Source organism: Anolis sagrei, chromosome 2 (assembly GCF_037176765.1).
Source record: "Anolis sagrei isolate rAnoSag1 chromosome 2, rAnoSag1.mat, whole genome shotgun sequence".
Taxonomy (NCBI): domain Eukaryota; kingdom Metazoa; phylum Chordata; class Lepidosauria; order Squamata; family Dactyloidae; genus Anolis; species Anolis sagrei.
In genome coordinates, this window is record NC_090022.1 from 244,742,357 (window position 1) to 244,758,605 (window position 16,249).

The following is a 16,249-nucleotide window of genomic DNA, read 5'->3' on the forward strand; positions in this document are numbered from 1 at the left end:
AAAAGTCACTACAACGAATTCAAAGTTGAAAACTATAACACCCCAGCACCACCTTCTGGGTTCGGCCCTCCAGGAAGGATCGGAGGCACTGTAAGATAGTGCCTCTCAGTCTCATCCCAGCGAGACAACCAAGAAAGATCACATGGTCGATGGTATTGAAAGCCGCTGAGAAATCCAGGAAATCCAACAGGAACTCACTCCTCCTGTCAAGCTCTCTGCGGAGGTCACCCCCCAAGGCAAATAAAGCTGTCTCTGTTCCATAACCAGGCCTGAAACTAGATTGAAATGGATCTAGATACTCCATTTCATCCAGAAATTCCTGGAGTTGGGAGGCCACCACCATTCAGGATAGAAGCAGAGCTTCAGGGGGATGATGATGATGATGATTATTATTATTAATGACATTTATATCCTGCCCTTCTCACCCGAAGGGGACTCAGGGGGCTTACGTTAAAAGCAATTAAACGTTATCCTGTTGGTAGTGTTGCAAAGAACTGGCATGAGCAATGGAAGAGAAACAAAATAAAATAAAAGTGCATCCCCAATCCATTTTCTGCCTTTGTATGCATGAGCTGACAGGACTTTGGAAATGACAGTTTCTCCACCGAGGACCCCCTTCCTTTTCCCTAGTTCTCTTCATATTTATATCAAAGCTACTTTCATTGAACATATGAAAAGAGTACTTATAAGTAGTAACAATGTTGTTGGATATTTATGATATGATAAAAGTGATTTTTAAAAGTGACGATTATAATTTAGCAAATATTTTTAGATAATAAAAAGAATATTTAAAAAATGTTTTCTATAACATCAGTGGTTCTCAACCTTCCTAATGCCACGACCCCTTAATACAATTCCTCATGTTGTGGTGACCCCCAACCATGAAATTGTTTTTGTTGCTACTTCATAACTGTAATTTTGCTACTGTTATGAATTATAAATATCTGATATTCTGTATGTATTTTCATTCACTGGACCAAATTTGGTGCAAATACCTGATACACCCAAACCTGAATACTGGTGAGGTTGTGGGGTGATTGATTTTGTCATTTGGGGATTGTAGTTGCTGGAATTTATAGTTCACCTACAATCAAAGAGCATTCTGAATTCCACTAACAGTGGAATTGAACCAAACTTGGCACACACAACCCACACAACCAACAGAAATTACTGGAAGGGTTTGGTGGACATTGATCTTAAGTTTTGGAGTTGTAATTCGTCAACATACAGAGAGAACTGTGGACTTAAACAATGATGGATCTGGACCAAATTTGGCACAAATACTCAACATGACCAAATGTGAACAGTGATGGAGTTTAGGGAAAATAGCCCTTGACATTTGGGGGTTGCTGGGATTTACAGTTCGCCTAAAATCAAAGAGCATTCTGAACCCCACCAACTATAGAATTGGCGACCCCTCTGACACCCCCTCGCGACTTCCCCATGGATCCTGACCCCCAGGTTGAGAAACATTGTATTACATAGATTTTAATTATGTCAGAATGTTTTATTTTTTCTTCGATCTTTCAAGTCTTGTAGAATATATTGTTGGGCATGTTTATATCATCATGAAAATCATAGAATTATATAAAAGCAAAAATCTTAGCATTTGTTCATTTAAACAGCTACGTGGCTATGAAAAATAATGAGCTATTAGGTTAAGAAATATAAAGGGTAGGTTGGAGGAAAAGGGTGTAACTTTGTAAATCTTTCATTTTTGTTGCTTTGAATGAAATCACTAACATATATGAAAATTACCTGCCAAATTACATATTTTGTAGAAACTTGCTTTCTACAAGTGCTCTGATTATTTTATGGTTATCCCATATTTAAAAGTTCCTTCAGGGATTCTGATTACTTACTACTGAGGCTCACTTCGACTTCATTAGGACTAGTAAGTCTGTGATTGGTTATAAGAGCTAAGCAAAATGAGTAACTGCTATTGTTGGAGGTCACAGCTTGTAATCTTTACCTGGACATAATCCTAGAATGTATTTCTGCATGTATTTTTGCCATGCTCATGTCTCCACATTCCTGCCTTGTGTTTCTTGAGCCAAATCAAGGGAATGTGATTTTTAATTATCATAGGAATGCAACAAGTGTTTTGTGTTAAAGTTTATTTCAGTGCTCACAATCACAATGCCTGTGTTCTCCTGACTGTGCTGAAATTGGAGCCAGTATTTTCTCCAATTATTTTCTGTCTGAGAAGAGTTTCAAAGAAACAAGAGGCTCATGGTGCATCTTTGTCACTTCTCTGGTCCTTTGTTCCTTGTCAGCATTCGATACTTTGCAGTGAGCATGCTCTGAATAAAATGCATTTTGCTGATGTATCAGGGCAGCTGTAGCTGACAGTAATTAACATTATATAAGGCAAGATAACCATTATGTATGGAGTTCACTGACAATTTTGGCCTTTTACTCCTGCCTTGGTCCATTGCACTACAGCTGTTCTCTGATTGTTTAGATATTTCTGTGATTAAATGAGCATTATGGGTAGTTATTAGAACAGAAGATGCAGCGTTAACATCTGAAGAACAAGACTATGCATGCTTGTTTTGCTTCTATATTAAGTTTTTTAAAAATATAGGTATAATTGGTTTCTGGAGGATATTATTACTCATATCCATATCATAACTTTATATTAAAATTCTTTTGGCAACATACATCTTTAAAATGCTTCAGCCTAAGCCTCCAGGACAACATACAAATAACAAAATGATTGTAAAATCATAATGAAGCACATTGCAGCAAATGAAAATAGAATAAAATATCAGCATCAAACCAGTTCTATACACATTACATGCACCAAAAACCTGGACATTTTTTTTGCACCACTTGGACTAAAATTAAAAATGTATGGCAACTGGCAAACCTTTTTTAGAGAAGATGAATAAATAATAATAATAATAATAATAATAATAATCTTTTATTTCTGTCCTGCCACCATCTTCCAGAGGGACTTGAGGCAGCTCACAGAACACTCAAGGCATGACATGCAAAACAATGCCAAAACAAAACATAGACAATAAACAGTCAACACAACATCATAAATTCACAGTAATCCCTGGCAAAAGCAATAAAATACAGGAATTGCTGTAGATAAAACATCATTATTTGATCTCAGAATTGTAAAGTACTAATAAAGGTCCTCATATATATTATTAGATTGTCTAAACATGGTCGAAGGCTTGACAAAAGACCACATGCACATCTGAAAATACTTATCTGCAGACTCCATCTACCTCTCTTCAGAATGTAAAAGGACCTGAGGCAGGACACTTGAGGCTGATAAGAATAGCAATCCACTGGGAAGAATTTGCATGGCACTTTCCAGATAAAGGCTGGGTTTACGCTTCCCTATATCCCAGGATCTGATCCCAGATTATCGGTGTTGATCTGGATTGTATGAGTCTCCACTGCCATATAATCTGAGATAGGAAAATAATCTGGGATCAGATCCAGGCATATAGGACAGTATGGAAGAGCCAAAGTTGCTCAGATTTGCTCCAACTTTCATGCCATAATTGATACAGTCCCGGTGGATGTAATGTTGGCTCCTGCTTGTCCGCTGTTGTTGAATACTTTTCATTGCCTGCAACCTGAAAATATGGACAGGCTCCTTGGAGGGGTGAGATTTTTTAAAAATCCCAATACTGATAGCAGGTTGCAAACAGAGACATTGTTTGGATAGACAGTCTTTTAGCTACACTGTAGTGACACCTTTCCCTCCACCTTTTGATGAATACTGCTTGGTATCCTACTCATCTGTGTAAATCACAGAGATCATGAAGAAGGACGGGTTGCTTAGCTGTAACTGGTCCTGCACTTTGAGTGGTCATCTGTGAAATCACTTGCCATGGTGTCATTTCTGTGTCTTGACATTGCCAGGCTGTGCTGCATCAGACATGGAATTAGACTCTTCAGTGGGAACTACCAAGAATATTGCATTAGGGGGGAGAGTAATGGCTAGGATCCTTTTTCAACTAAGGTTCCACCAGTTGCTGTGTGGGTGCATAACAACTCATATGTGTAAGTTCACAGGTGATTATTCTGAAAAAAAATCTGGAATTTCTGAAAAAATAACAGGTTTCCTTTTATGATATAAATTCTGACAATGGCTCTATCATTAAGATTTGACCAGATTACAATATATTACTCAGTTTTATAATTTCTAGTGATTTTTACTTGTTTTGTTGGTAGTCGCTGTCATGAGTAGAGTAGTGAATATGAATATATAGTATTCTGTTCCATGACCGTGACACGATATTGAATGTGTTTTCAGTAATGCTTTATTAATAAATGCACATACATAATGTGAAATGTTTAATAAAATAATTCCTCAGGCCCTATGCATTCTTTATTTTAAACTTTTTTTTTCAATATAAGAATTGTATAACAACTTGGGTTTTTTTCCAATTTGTGCTGATACTATTCACTTCTGTTAGCTGTAGAGAACCCTTGTTTAGGAACCTGTAATTGACTTTCTAACCATCCTAATTGAGTGTGAGGAGGTGCTGAAGCATGTCAAGAGGCAACTAATCCACACTAAGTGGTCTTAGGCCAGAATAGAAGTACACTTATCTAAAAATACACTTGGTCAAAATTAGTGGAAATTCCAAGTAGTTGGTGCAGGCTACTTGTTCTTTCCTAAGCGGTTAAGCTCACTGTTAGACCCATATCTCAGCACCATGATTTATAATGGTACAGTGTATGCCAATATGGAAGTATGCTTCTGTGCACACAGTCAATTAAATATGGATGTACATTTATAACTGAAATGTGGTACTAGGTCATAGAAAGAGCTGTTAACAATCAGATCACCCAGGGGGAAATAAGACTGGAGTCAGGCCCGTAGCCAGGATTTTGTTTCAGGGGGAGCTGAGTTTGATTTTGCGGGGGGGGGGGGGGCTGAGTCTGAGTGAAAGAGGGTCTACCCTACCAAACCTTTTGTATCGTTACCCCAATACCCCAGCATGGTGATCAGATCATGATATGAATAAACATAACAGTTTAAATAATGTACCAGTAAGGCCTTCTCGCGGACCACCATGAGAATTTCGGGGGGGGGGGCTGAAACCCCCCAAGCCCCCCCCCCCCCCCCGGCTACATGCCTGACTGGAGTCAACAACATAGCATATAGCTAAATTGTGATATTCATAACCACAAGATGTATTAGTTGCTGCCATTATAGATGCTGGTTATTACCTATAAAGTCCTAAATAGTTCATGCCCAGAATACCTCCAAAACCACATCTCCATATATAAATCACCATGGGCGGTGCAGTCTGCAGAGGAGGATCTTCTTTCGATCCCACTCCTGTCTCAAGTGTGGCTGGTGGGAACAAGAGAGGGAGCCTTCTCCGTGACCGCTCCCTGCCTCTGAAACTCCCTCCGAAAGAATTAAAAATGGTCCTTTCCGTCATTTCCTTCAAGAAGCTGTTAAAAACCTATTTATGTACTCTAGCTATTGGAGAGGAGGAGGATTAGCACTTTATTAAACTTATTCTGACTCAGATAATGGAAATCTACCTCAACCCTATTGACTTGCTGCAAACTGTCTTACACTTTTAATGTTTAAATGCTTACTATTACTGGATTTACTAGTTAAATGTGCCTTAAATTTTATATTTGTATACTTAATTTTTTAATCTTGTTCATCTGGGTTATTTTATAAATACACTTTGATGTTGTTCATTTACTGTTTGTGATTTTATCTGTTTTTATGTTTATGTTTTCATCAGTTTTGTTATGTCTTGTTGGCATTGAATGTTTGCCAATGTTTTTTGTTGTAAACTACCCTGAGTGCCCTTGGGGAGATAGGGTAGGATAAAAATAAAGTTATTATTTATTATTATCTTGGACGGATTTTAAAAGGATTAGATATTTTCATGAAAGTTGTGGCCATCAATGGCTGGAAGGTTTATCAAAGCAAAATTCTTATGTGTGACAGTTGCTGGGGAAAGTGATTTCCCATAGGCATGTGATTGTAAAAGCAAAAGCCTAGATATATCATATTCTGCATGATTCTTCTTATATTCCTTACATATTTAGTTCAGCAAGCAACCAAAAAAAACAAAAAACAAAACAAGATAAACACAGACCTTCTGCTTTGGTGTATGTAGAAGAATAATATATAGGCAAGAGTAATCTTGAGCTGTGTTTGTTGTATAAAGGGGAGTAAGATGGCTCATAAAAAACAGTGTATAAAATGCACAACACTGATTTTCTCTAATTCAATCAAGTACTGGAGTTTCTGGAACTTCTTAGGTTAAAAACTGATTGCTGCAGGCACACCTTCTTGATCAAAGAAAGAAATCATTATTTTTATATTGTCTTCAGTGTGCAAGGTATTGCACAGGCAAGCAGACAGATTGGTGGTTCAAAAAAAATTAATGTTTCAAATTCCCCCCAAGGCGAGTTGAGAATATGCAAGGAAAATATATGCGCTCAAATAAAGTTATATGTTCTTAGACTTAATTTCAGTAGGAGGATGAAAATTTTATGGCAAGGAAGACGGTGAACAGAAAAAGCTGATACAACAATTATCAATGGGGATTAACTGCTAAGGTGCGCAGACATGTGGAATTGGATTATTTAATTCTTCAGTATGATCAGGTTTTCTCCCCTCTTTTAGGTGCTCTTTCAGGAGCTCGAGAGAGTTGGGAATATGATTCTGGAGCCAGAGATCTTCAAAGTCCTGACTTGCATAGTCGATCAACTCTACAGAAATTCTTTGACTATAGCGGCAACGCCATGAATCAACAAGTTGGATTGCAAAGACTCCTTTCTCAAGCTTCCAGCCTTAGCAATTCAGTTGGAGGAAGTTATTTAGAACTCGCTAACACAGTGAGTACACTTTTACATTTTTATTGTAAAGATGTTTTACATTTATCTTTTCCCCAAAACCCATAAACCAACAGGTAGCTGTTTTCATCTAAGATTTATTTTTTACAAATAAACAATACTCTGCATTTGCGTAGTTATCAGGTATTTATATTTTAAACAGTTTGGTTCCATGTCATTGAAGGATTCTTTTATAACTTGTTCACATTTGACTAGTGTAACAGTTAGTTTTTAAGACTATATAACTTTTAAATTAGAGAACAAGGAAAGCCCTTATGTCAAAATCATGCGGATGATTTTGTGTAATGAAGGGGAGGAATCTAGTCCCTTATTTATTTTTATTTCAGTTTGTTTCTATAATTCTTTGTTCCCCATGGAAATGATTGGGATGAAAATACAGTATGTTCTCTAAACCAAATATGAGTCCTTATTTCTCTTTAGGGAAGAATTGTAATTATTTTCAAGCTCACTGAATAAATTTTGATTATAAGGTTTAGATTTAATTGTAAAAACGAGAATATGAGTGTGAAATTCGTGACAGTAAGGGATGATAAATAGAAGAATGACTTGAGCATTACTATTTTGTGTGTGTCAGGAGTGACTTGAGAAATTGCAAGTCACTTCTGGTCTGCAAGGATCTTGTCCAGGAGACGCCCTGATGTTTGATGTCTTACCATCCTGTGAGAGGCTTCCCTCATGCCTCCGCATGGGAAGCTAGAGCTGAGATGGGAAGCTCACCCCACTCCTCAGATTCGAACAGCTAACCTGTTTGTCAGCAGTCCTGTCGGCACAATGGTTTAACCCATTGTGCCACTGGGGGCTCCAGCAGTGCTTTATTTTAATTGCTTGTATTGTTGTTATTATTGCTTGTATTGTTGTATTTGGGCTCGGCCTCATGTAAGCTGCACCAAGTTCCTTGGGGAGATGGTAGCGTGGTATAAATAAAGTGTTATTATTATTATTATTATTATTATTATTATTACTCTGCTCTACACTTTATCCACTTCCGCAGCCCTATGACACTTTGTTGCACTAGCTCTTGCCCACCCCTCTCATAGTTGGCCATGTCCATTTTGTAGTCCTGGCCATTGGTATTTTGAACCCATCTGATGGAGTTATAATGAAACTGGTTTTTAAATTTTTGTGTTTGTTTTAGCAGGATTTTATGTTTATGTTTTATTATGTTTATTTTAATTTGCTTGTATGGTTTTCTCTTCTGGCAACTGAATGTTTTGCCATATGTTGGAAACCGCCCTCTTGGCGAGATACCGTCCTCTTGGGGAGATAGGGCAGTATATAAATAAAGTTTTATTGTTGTTGTTGTTGTTGTTGTTGTTGTTATTAGTTGTTGTTGCTGTTGTTTGGGAGTCTGTTGTTTGTAGAAAAGGAGGTGGAAAAGATACCAGTGCCATAGTTGTGGGTCTAGTATGTTCATGTTATAGACGAGGGGGAAGCAGAGCCTGCCTGCAGAGACAACATGAGTTCATTATTCTTTTGGCCACAAGGAACTGAAAACAGATATCACACCCCTGTATGTGTTGTGTCGTCTTTTGGATTTTAGGATCACTGTTTTTTGGGGTTTTTTCTGAATGCTCTGTTTCACATGCCAGTGGTAGCCATTTCTATGACTCTTTGAAAAAAAAGTATGTTAAGCATTATGGAGTTATTTTCAAGATTCATCTAGTTGTGTTTGGGAAAAAAACCTATTCATATATGTCTAACCTCTCTCCTCCCTTTTCTCTCCCAATAACACTTATTTCATTTCCATTGTGATCTCCTTTTGTTTATTTCATTTGGTTTCTTCATTCTAGACTATATTATTTTAGAATATTGAAAGATACAAGACCGACTTAAATAATACTATTTATTTTCAGGCAGGTCTTAACCCTTTAACTTATTGTGGCGGAAAGATCTTTTTAATGGGACAGATTATGCTTTTATATTTTACTATGTTTAATGTGATTTTAATTCTTGTAATTTAGAATTAAATCAGAAGACGCTTACTTCTTGGGAGGAGAGCAATGTCCAATCTCGATAAAATAGTAAAGAGTAGAGACATCACACTGGCAACAAAGATCCGCATAGTCAAAGCCATGGTATTCCCTGTAGTAACTTACAGATGTGAGAGCTGGACCTTAGGGAAGGCTGAGCGAAGGAAGATCGATGCTTTTGAGCTGTGGTGCTGGAGGAAAGTTCTGAGAGTGCCTTGGACTGCGAGAAGATCCAACCAGTCCATCCTCCAGGAAATAAAGCCCGACTGCTCATTGGAGGGAAGGATATTAGAGACAAAGTTGAAGTACTTTGGCCACATCATGAGGAGACAGCAAAGCCTAGAGAAGACAATTATGCTGGGGAAAGTGGAAGGCAAAAGGAAGAGGGGCCGACCAAGGGCAAGATGGATGGATGGCATCCTTGAAGTGACTGGACTGACCTTGAAGGAGCTGGGGGTGGTGACGGCCGACAGGGAGCTCCGGCATGGGCTGGTCCATGAGGTCACGAAGAGTTGGAGATGACTGAACGATTGAACAACAACAATTTAGAATTATATGAAACTGTTTATTTAATAGCCTTTAAATGTCTGCATTAAATAAATGTTTAGTGCACTTTGTTCTTCACTCGATTTTACATGATTTTAATGTTTTATATTAATATGTTTTAATTCTGTGCCTAAATGTTTAGATGTTGCTGTTAATTTAATTTATAGTTATATGTTAAAGCTGTTTTTCGTGTTGTAAGGCATTGAATTTTTGCTGTGAACTTGTTGGACACTGCTTTGAGCCCCCCAGGGGAGAAAAGCAGTATATAAATGAAGTAAATAAATAAATAAATTATAAGTGTGTGGAAATGGGCGAGGACTTGTGTCTGATAAGATCCTTAGTCCAAACATGGGGGGGGGGGGGGTTGGGGGGGGGGTTGCCATACCTTGGATAAAATGCTAATTTTGTTGTTAAAAACTTTGAAGTCAAGAGAATTAGAGTCAAGCAGGAGAGGACATCATGGTGATAATGCAGATGTTACTTGTGCCTGAGCATGTATGTCCAAACTTCAATTGCCAACCCACTTCCTTTCTTTAAAACAGTAGTGCTGGATGGGCTCTATTTTATTCCTGTCTAGCTTCTTATTTAACTTCCCTTCTTCATTTGCACCCTTCATGTTAGCTCCTTTGAATTTCGTCCTGAAAGAAAGGTGGGGTGATGATGCCAATGCTGATTTTGAACTATTTTTTTTTTTGGCTGGTTGTGCTTGGATTATACATAAACTTTTTTGTAACCTCAGACAAGTTAAAAGGTGAGCTCCCACTGTTAGCCCCAGCTTCTGACAATCTAGCAGTTTGAAACATGCAAATGTTAATAGATCCGGCGGGAAGGTAATGGTGCTCCATGCAGTCATGCCGCCCACATGCCCTTGGAGGTGTCTACGGACAACGCTGGCTCTTCGGCTTGGAAATGGAGATGAGTACCAATCCCCAGAACTTAATGTCAGGGTTAAACCTTTACCTTATTTAATACTAAGTATTTATTGAGGAGGAAAGTGGAATGGGATATCCTGAAGAGAACATGAATATTTGTGGAACCATAATAGTGTCCTGATAGTCCCTCCTTTTTAGCCCACAAGTGTTCCTTATTTCAAAAGCTGGGGTGTATAATCAGCCTAATTTAGATTTCAGTTGCTGAATCTGCTTACGCAAATAGCTTTTCTCCACACTATAATATAAAGACTATCACTGATGACTGAATTTATTTTGGGCTGCAGTGCAAATTGATTTTGGATGGCTGCCCAAAACCTTCTAATGGTTGGCTTGTGCTGAAATAATGGATTACCATTTGTCTATTCAAGGCATATAGCTCTAAATTGAGGACCAAAGGCTGGAGATGCAAATCAAATATTGCTTTCATATAACACACTTGCCTTATTCAGCAATTATCTCTGTGGAAATCGTCGATACAAGAAGAGTGAAAAAATGCTGCACGTGTTACTTCCCCCCATTACTTTCTATGCTTAGATGGTAATAGTCTGAAGTGTACCCTCTGTAGAGGTTCTCCATGTGATTGTCTAGGGTTCCAGAGCTTCCTTGATCTCAGAAGGTGTTCTTCCAGTGCTATCCTCTATATCAGCCATGGGCAAACTTCAGCCCTCCAGGTGTTTTGGATTCAGCTCCCACAATTCCTAACAGCCAGTAAGCTGGCTGAGATTTCTGGGAGTTGAAGTCCAAAACACCTGAAAGGCCAACGTTTGCCCTTGCCTGCTCTATATGTAATAGGAGAAATGTCCTGCAATGGATTGCCTGTGGTTCTAGAGCCTCTTTGTCTATTACTTCTATCTAGACCTAACTTCGGGGTTTTTTTGTACAATAACACGGAATCCTAAATTTCTGGGACAGAATGGGGCATCCACATTAGCTTAATCTTTTTATCCTCTTAAGCTTAGTGTGTAATATTCTAGTATACATCCATAGGTGACATTTAGAGGTGGATCATGTACTTTCCACCCACTTAGCCCTTCATGCAAGCATTTCAGCAGTTGAAGACAAATGCAGATAACTGAGATGTTTGTATCTTACTACAAGGCTATATCACAAAATGTGATTATTGTGTTCAAATTATGCATTTAGAGCTCTCGGCTATTGTACTACTTCTTTGAATTTTTTACCAGTTCTTTTATTGATTTATTTCATTGTCATTCAGTCTACATGTTTATCCGTTTTGGTTCATGTGCAAAATACATGTATCATCCATTCAGTGTATTTCTCTTAGTCACTGGCAGGGGGCATTCTTAGGTAGCATTAATTCAATTTCTTCCTGAATTATCTCAGTGCTGCCTTCCAGTGTAAAGAATCGTAAGTATAGTTTGTATCAAAGTACAGGTTGAATATGCCATACCCGAAATGCGTGGACCAGAGATGTTTTGAGTTTCAGAGTTTGTCAGATTTTTGAATATATAGGAGATGGGGTCCAAGTCTAAACATAAATCCATGTCTTTTTCATATACGTCTTCTATACATCACATGAAATGTGAAGGAGGAGGATGTTCTTTTATTTTTTTTCACTTACTTGACTCTTCCTCTTCCCCAAATTCATATTGACACTATTTATTTATTTATTTAAAGCATGTATACCCTGTCTTTTGCGACCTCTGAGGAGGGACTCAGAATGTAAATAATAATAATAATAATACTCTGTAAATAATAATAATAATAATAATAATAATAATATCAATAAACTTTATTTATATCCCGCCCCCTTTCCCCCTCTCCCCAAAGGGACTCGGGGTGGCTCAAAACACAAAAATATATATACATAATATCAAACAAAAGGTTGTAAATCAAAAACAAAACACAATACATTCAGGATAAAACAAGAGTTTTCCAAATACTTGAAATTTCCTACAACTGATGGAAGATGGAAGCATGATTGAGATGTACGTACATACACACACATACATAAACTTTTTGCGTCATTTACTCATATATAATTAGTACATTTAGTTGCAATATTACTTGAACTGTATATAGAAATACAAAAGCCCTTCACATTAACTTCTTGCCATGTGTTTTCCAATACTCTTTGTTTCCTATAGAGTGTCATGTGACTTAATTGTAGAATTAAGTTTAATTGACTTTTTCATTGCTTGAAAATATGTTGTTTGACGTCTCATTTGAATTTGTTTTTTCTCAAATTCTTGTGGAAATATGATTAAGAGTCTTTCGATCTATCTCTGGGGGAAAAGAAACAGCTTAAAGACCAAGCTTTTATAAAGGAATAATCAGTAAACAGCCGGCGTGTGCTTGGGTCAGTATCTAATTTTGTCCAGGCTTTGCATTGTCTATCATATTAGAACATTCAGGGAGCATTTGCATAAAAATTGAATGGTAAGCTTGAAATGCATTTGGAAACTTGGCTCGCGGTTGCTTGTTCCTCTGTATCCAATTTTCTTTAATGGTTTTAATTTTCAAAAGAATGTTTAATGGAAAATATCCTGGCTAGATTTGTGAGTAAATAAATAAATAAATAAATACGGAAATGCAGTCATCGGTTGCAAGCTGGTACTCTAATGAAAGCCTGTTTATAAATAGCTCTATACAAGCCCATAGACTTAAATTCTTCCAAAATGGAGCTGCAGCAGAAGGAGTTGGTCATTGCAGATTTGTGTTTGTTTACTCTAAAACTGTGCCACACATAGCATCACCAAATGTAAAAAATAATCAAAAACTATTCTCAATTTTTGCCCCCTTTTAACAATTTTTTAAACAGTCTGGCCATATTGGAGTGCATTTGTGTGTTGTCATGATCAAATATATTATATATGTTTGATTTATCCTCATATTGTTTGCTATATACAATGAAATACATTGTCTTCTTTACTTTACTATGCTCAGTTCATAGGCTTTCGATGGTGGTGGTTCTCCGTGATTTTTCTGAAAATGTTGCTATAAAAATATAAGATGGAAAGATACCTTCTCAGTGATTGGTTGTCTATAACCTTATGTAGAAGGGGTCCCTGGTGGTGCAATGGGTTAAACCCTTGTGCCGGCAGGACTAAAGACCAACAGGTCGAAGGTTTGAATCCGCGGAGAGCAAGGTTGAGCTCCCTCTGTCAGCTCCAGTTCCCCATGTGGGGACATGAAAGAAACCTCCCACAAGGATGGTAAAACATCAAAAACATCTGGGAATCCCCTGGGGAATGTCCTTGCAGACGGTCAGTTCTCTCACACCAGAAGCAACTTGCAGTTTCTCAAGTCGCTCCTGACACGGAAAAAAAAAACCTTATGTACAAAGGTTTATGGCAGTCTTAGTAGGCAGAAACATACACAGGCATGCACCTACCATTTATAATTGTTCTTGTAAAAGTAGCCCCCAGTGGTGTAGTGGATTAAACTGCTGAGCTGCTGAGCTTGTTGACTGAAAGGTTGCAGATTCACATTCAGGGAGTGGCATGAGCTTCCGCTGTCAGCCCCAGCTTCTGCCAACCTAGCAGTTTGTAAACATTCAAATATGAGTAGATCAATAGGTACCACTCCAGTGGGAAGGTAACACGCTCAATGCAGTCATGCTGGCCACATGACCTTGTAGTTGTCTACGGACAATGCCGGCTCTTCGGCTTAGAAATGGAGATGATCACCACTGCCCAGAGTCGGACACGACTGGACTTAATGTCAGGGGAAAACCTTTACCTTTACCTTGTAAAAGTAGCTAGAACAATAGTCAGCACAGCTGCCTTTGTGGTGTTGGCTAGAAACAGTTGCTGACTGGTATTCCTCTTGCTAATCTCTCTCCCTTCTCCTGCTTTATGGGTTATGCTGGAGCCAATGTAGTGTAGTGGTTTGAGCATTGGACTATTACTTTGGAGACCAGGGCTATGAAACCCATGGGGTGATCTTGGGCAAGTCACTGTCTCTCAGCCCCAGAGGAAGGCAATGAGAAAACTCTTCTGAATAAATGTTGCCAAAAAAAACCTTCCTATAGGTTCACCTTAGGGTTGTCATAGGTCAGAAATGTTTTGAAAGCATATAACAACAATATTAGTAATGCCCCAAAATAACTGAACCAAAAAATGTTCACATGTTGGTGGGTAGTAGGATGTTGAGGATATTGGGCATATCCCCTAGAGTGTATTACCTTTGTGCAATGTCCTGTAGGTGTGCATGCACATAGTGAGATTTATATTATTTTTCATATCCTCAGTTCCTTTATTTGTTTAGTGGGATTTGAAATTCTCCACCCTTAACAGCTGTTTGGGAAGAGTATGGAGGCTGGAAGTCCCACATAAATCACTGTATTGTCCTCAGATTGGAACCAAAGAATAAAAGCAGTGCATGTGGTCTCCTCGCTAGTACAAAATTCTATTTTCAATCCATCCATTAGGCTTATTTCTTCCATGCTACTGGTGCACTGAGTAAACGGTTTGGTTTACAAAATAATCTTCTAATATTCACTGTTATGTTTGAGCTATGAGCATAGTCTAGATTTTGCGTGCTTCCTACAAAAAAACTATAGCTGATATCTGTAGTAAACCTCATTTTCTGCTACCCATAAATCAGTACTTCCCCTTATATTTATTAGTTTTCCACAAAATTTGTATTACATTTTCTTGATAATCCCCAGGTTCCTTTTGTTTGCAGCTGTTCTGTGGTCCCTGTTGCATTATGCTATTTGGTTTAAAAATAAAGTGAGCTGTTAAATTGTTTAAGATTTAATTTTGTTTTTCTAAGGTTGTATTTGTTTTTCCTACAAAGTTATATTTGCATTTCTAGTATAAATATCTCCTAAAATCTTTTTAGCATATTGCTACATTTTCTTGGTCACAAAGCCTTTCATCTTCCATGGCTTCTATACTATTTACATATCCAGTGTGATTGATTGTGTTATCCAGTTTCTTATTTTCCTAAGCGTGGCTTTATTTGGGTTAATTCTTAATCCATGCTTTGTAATTTTTCCAATCTAATCTTATTATAAGGCCATTTCCGTCATCTCAGAATGTGCTGAACAAACTAATTTTAAAACCAACACTATCAAAATGGTGTTTTCTTGTTCCACTGTATTTGATGTACAGTATTTGACCGTAATTTGATCATAAGACACTCAGTTACAAATACAAAATAAATAACAGTCTTGTTTCAAGTTACTCTTGAGAGCTGGTTTATGTTAAATCCGTGTGAAGAGTAACTGCATATTCTGAGGTCAGTATTTTAACAATATGGTGCCAGATTTATGCATAACTGGAAGGGAATGTAATTTTGTACGAGTGTAACTCTTTGGTCAATGGTTCCCTTACAATCAAAAACTTTTGTACCAGGCTGCTAAACTGTAAATCTGCTATGCTTCTTTCCATGGACTCAGATATGAAATATTGACTCATCTATATAGACCAGTGGTTCCCAACCTTTTTTTTGACCAGAGATCACTTTGACCAGGGACCACTCTCCAACATGAGTACCAAAGGGGTTATGAATTGTTTTTTGGTCGACTTTAGATTCAGTTTGGTTATTTGGGGTACTGATTCAGAAAATTGCATTGGATAGACCACATCAGCTCTAGTTTCTGATACAGAACATATGCCATCCAGTAGTGACCATCTGCTCATCCACAGAAAACCATATCTAATAATCTAGAGTGGATGTGGTGTACCCAATGCCATTTTCTGAATCAGCACCCCAAATAATCCCAGGAACAGGCCTAAAAACAAAGACACCAAGGCACCCCCACTTCCAGGCTCCACATGGAATGGCTCCGTCCAGGAGAGGGAGGAGGAGGAGGAGGAAGAGGAGCAGCAGTTAGGAGGTTTGTTGTTGCGCTTTTTTTTGGGTAGTCAGCCTCTCGCCTCCCAACATCCTTGTTGCCTCTGCACTATTAGAGGGTTTTGCGAAACCAGTTGCTCTCGTTGCAACGATGTAGTAACTGTGAGGCCA

The 16,249-nt window shown here is 38.0% G+C and overlaps 1 protein-coding gene across 1 annotated transcript in view; it reads left to right on the forward strand.

The window, feature by feature from the left end:
• MCC (MCC regulator of WNT signaling pathway) overlaps positions 1-16,249 on the forward strand; it is a 266,904-nt gene that overhangs the window by 32,279 nt on the left and 218,376 nt on the right. The window contains exon 3 of the mRNA XM_060761904.2: positions 6,635-6,846. Coding sequence (XP_060617887.2) covers positions 6,635-6,846 — 212 coding nt within the window. The remainder of the gene's footprint in view (positions 1-6,634; positions 6,847-16,249) is intronic.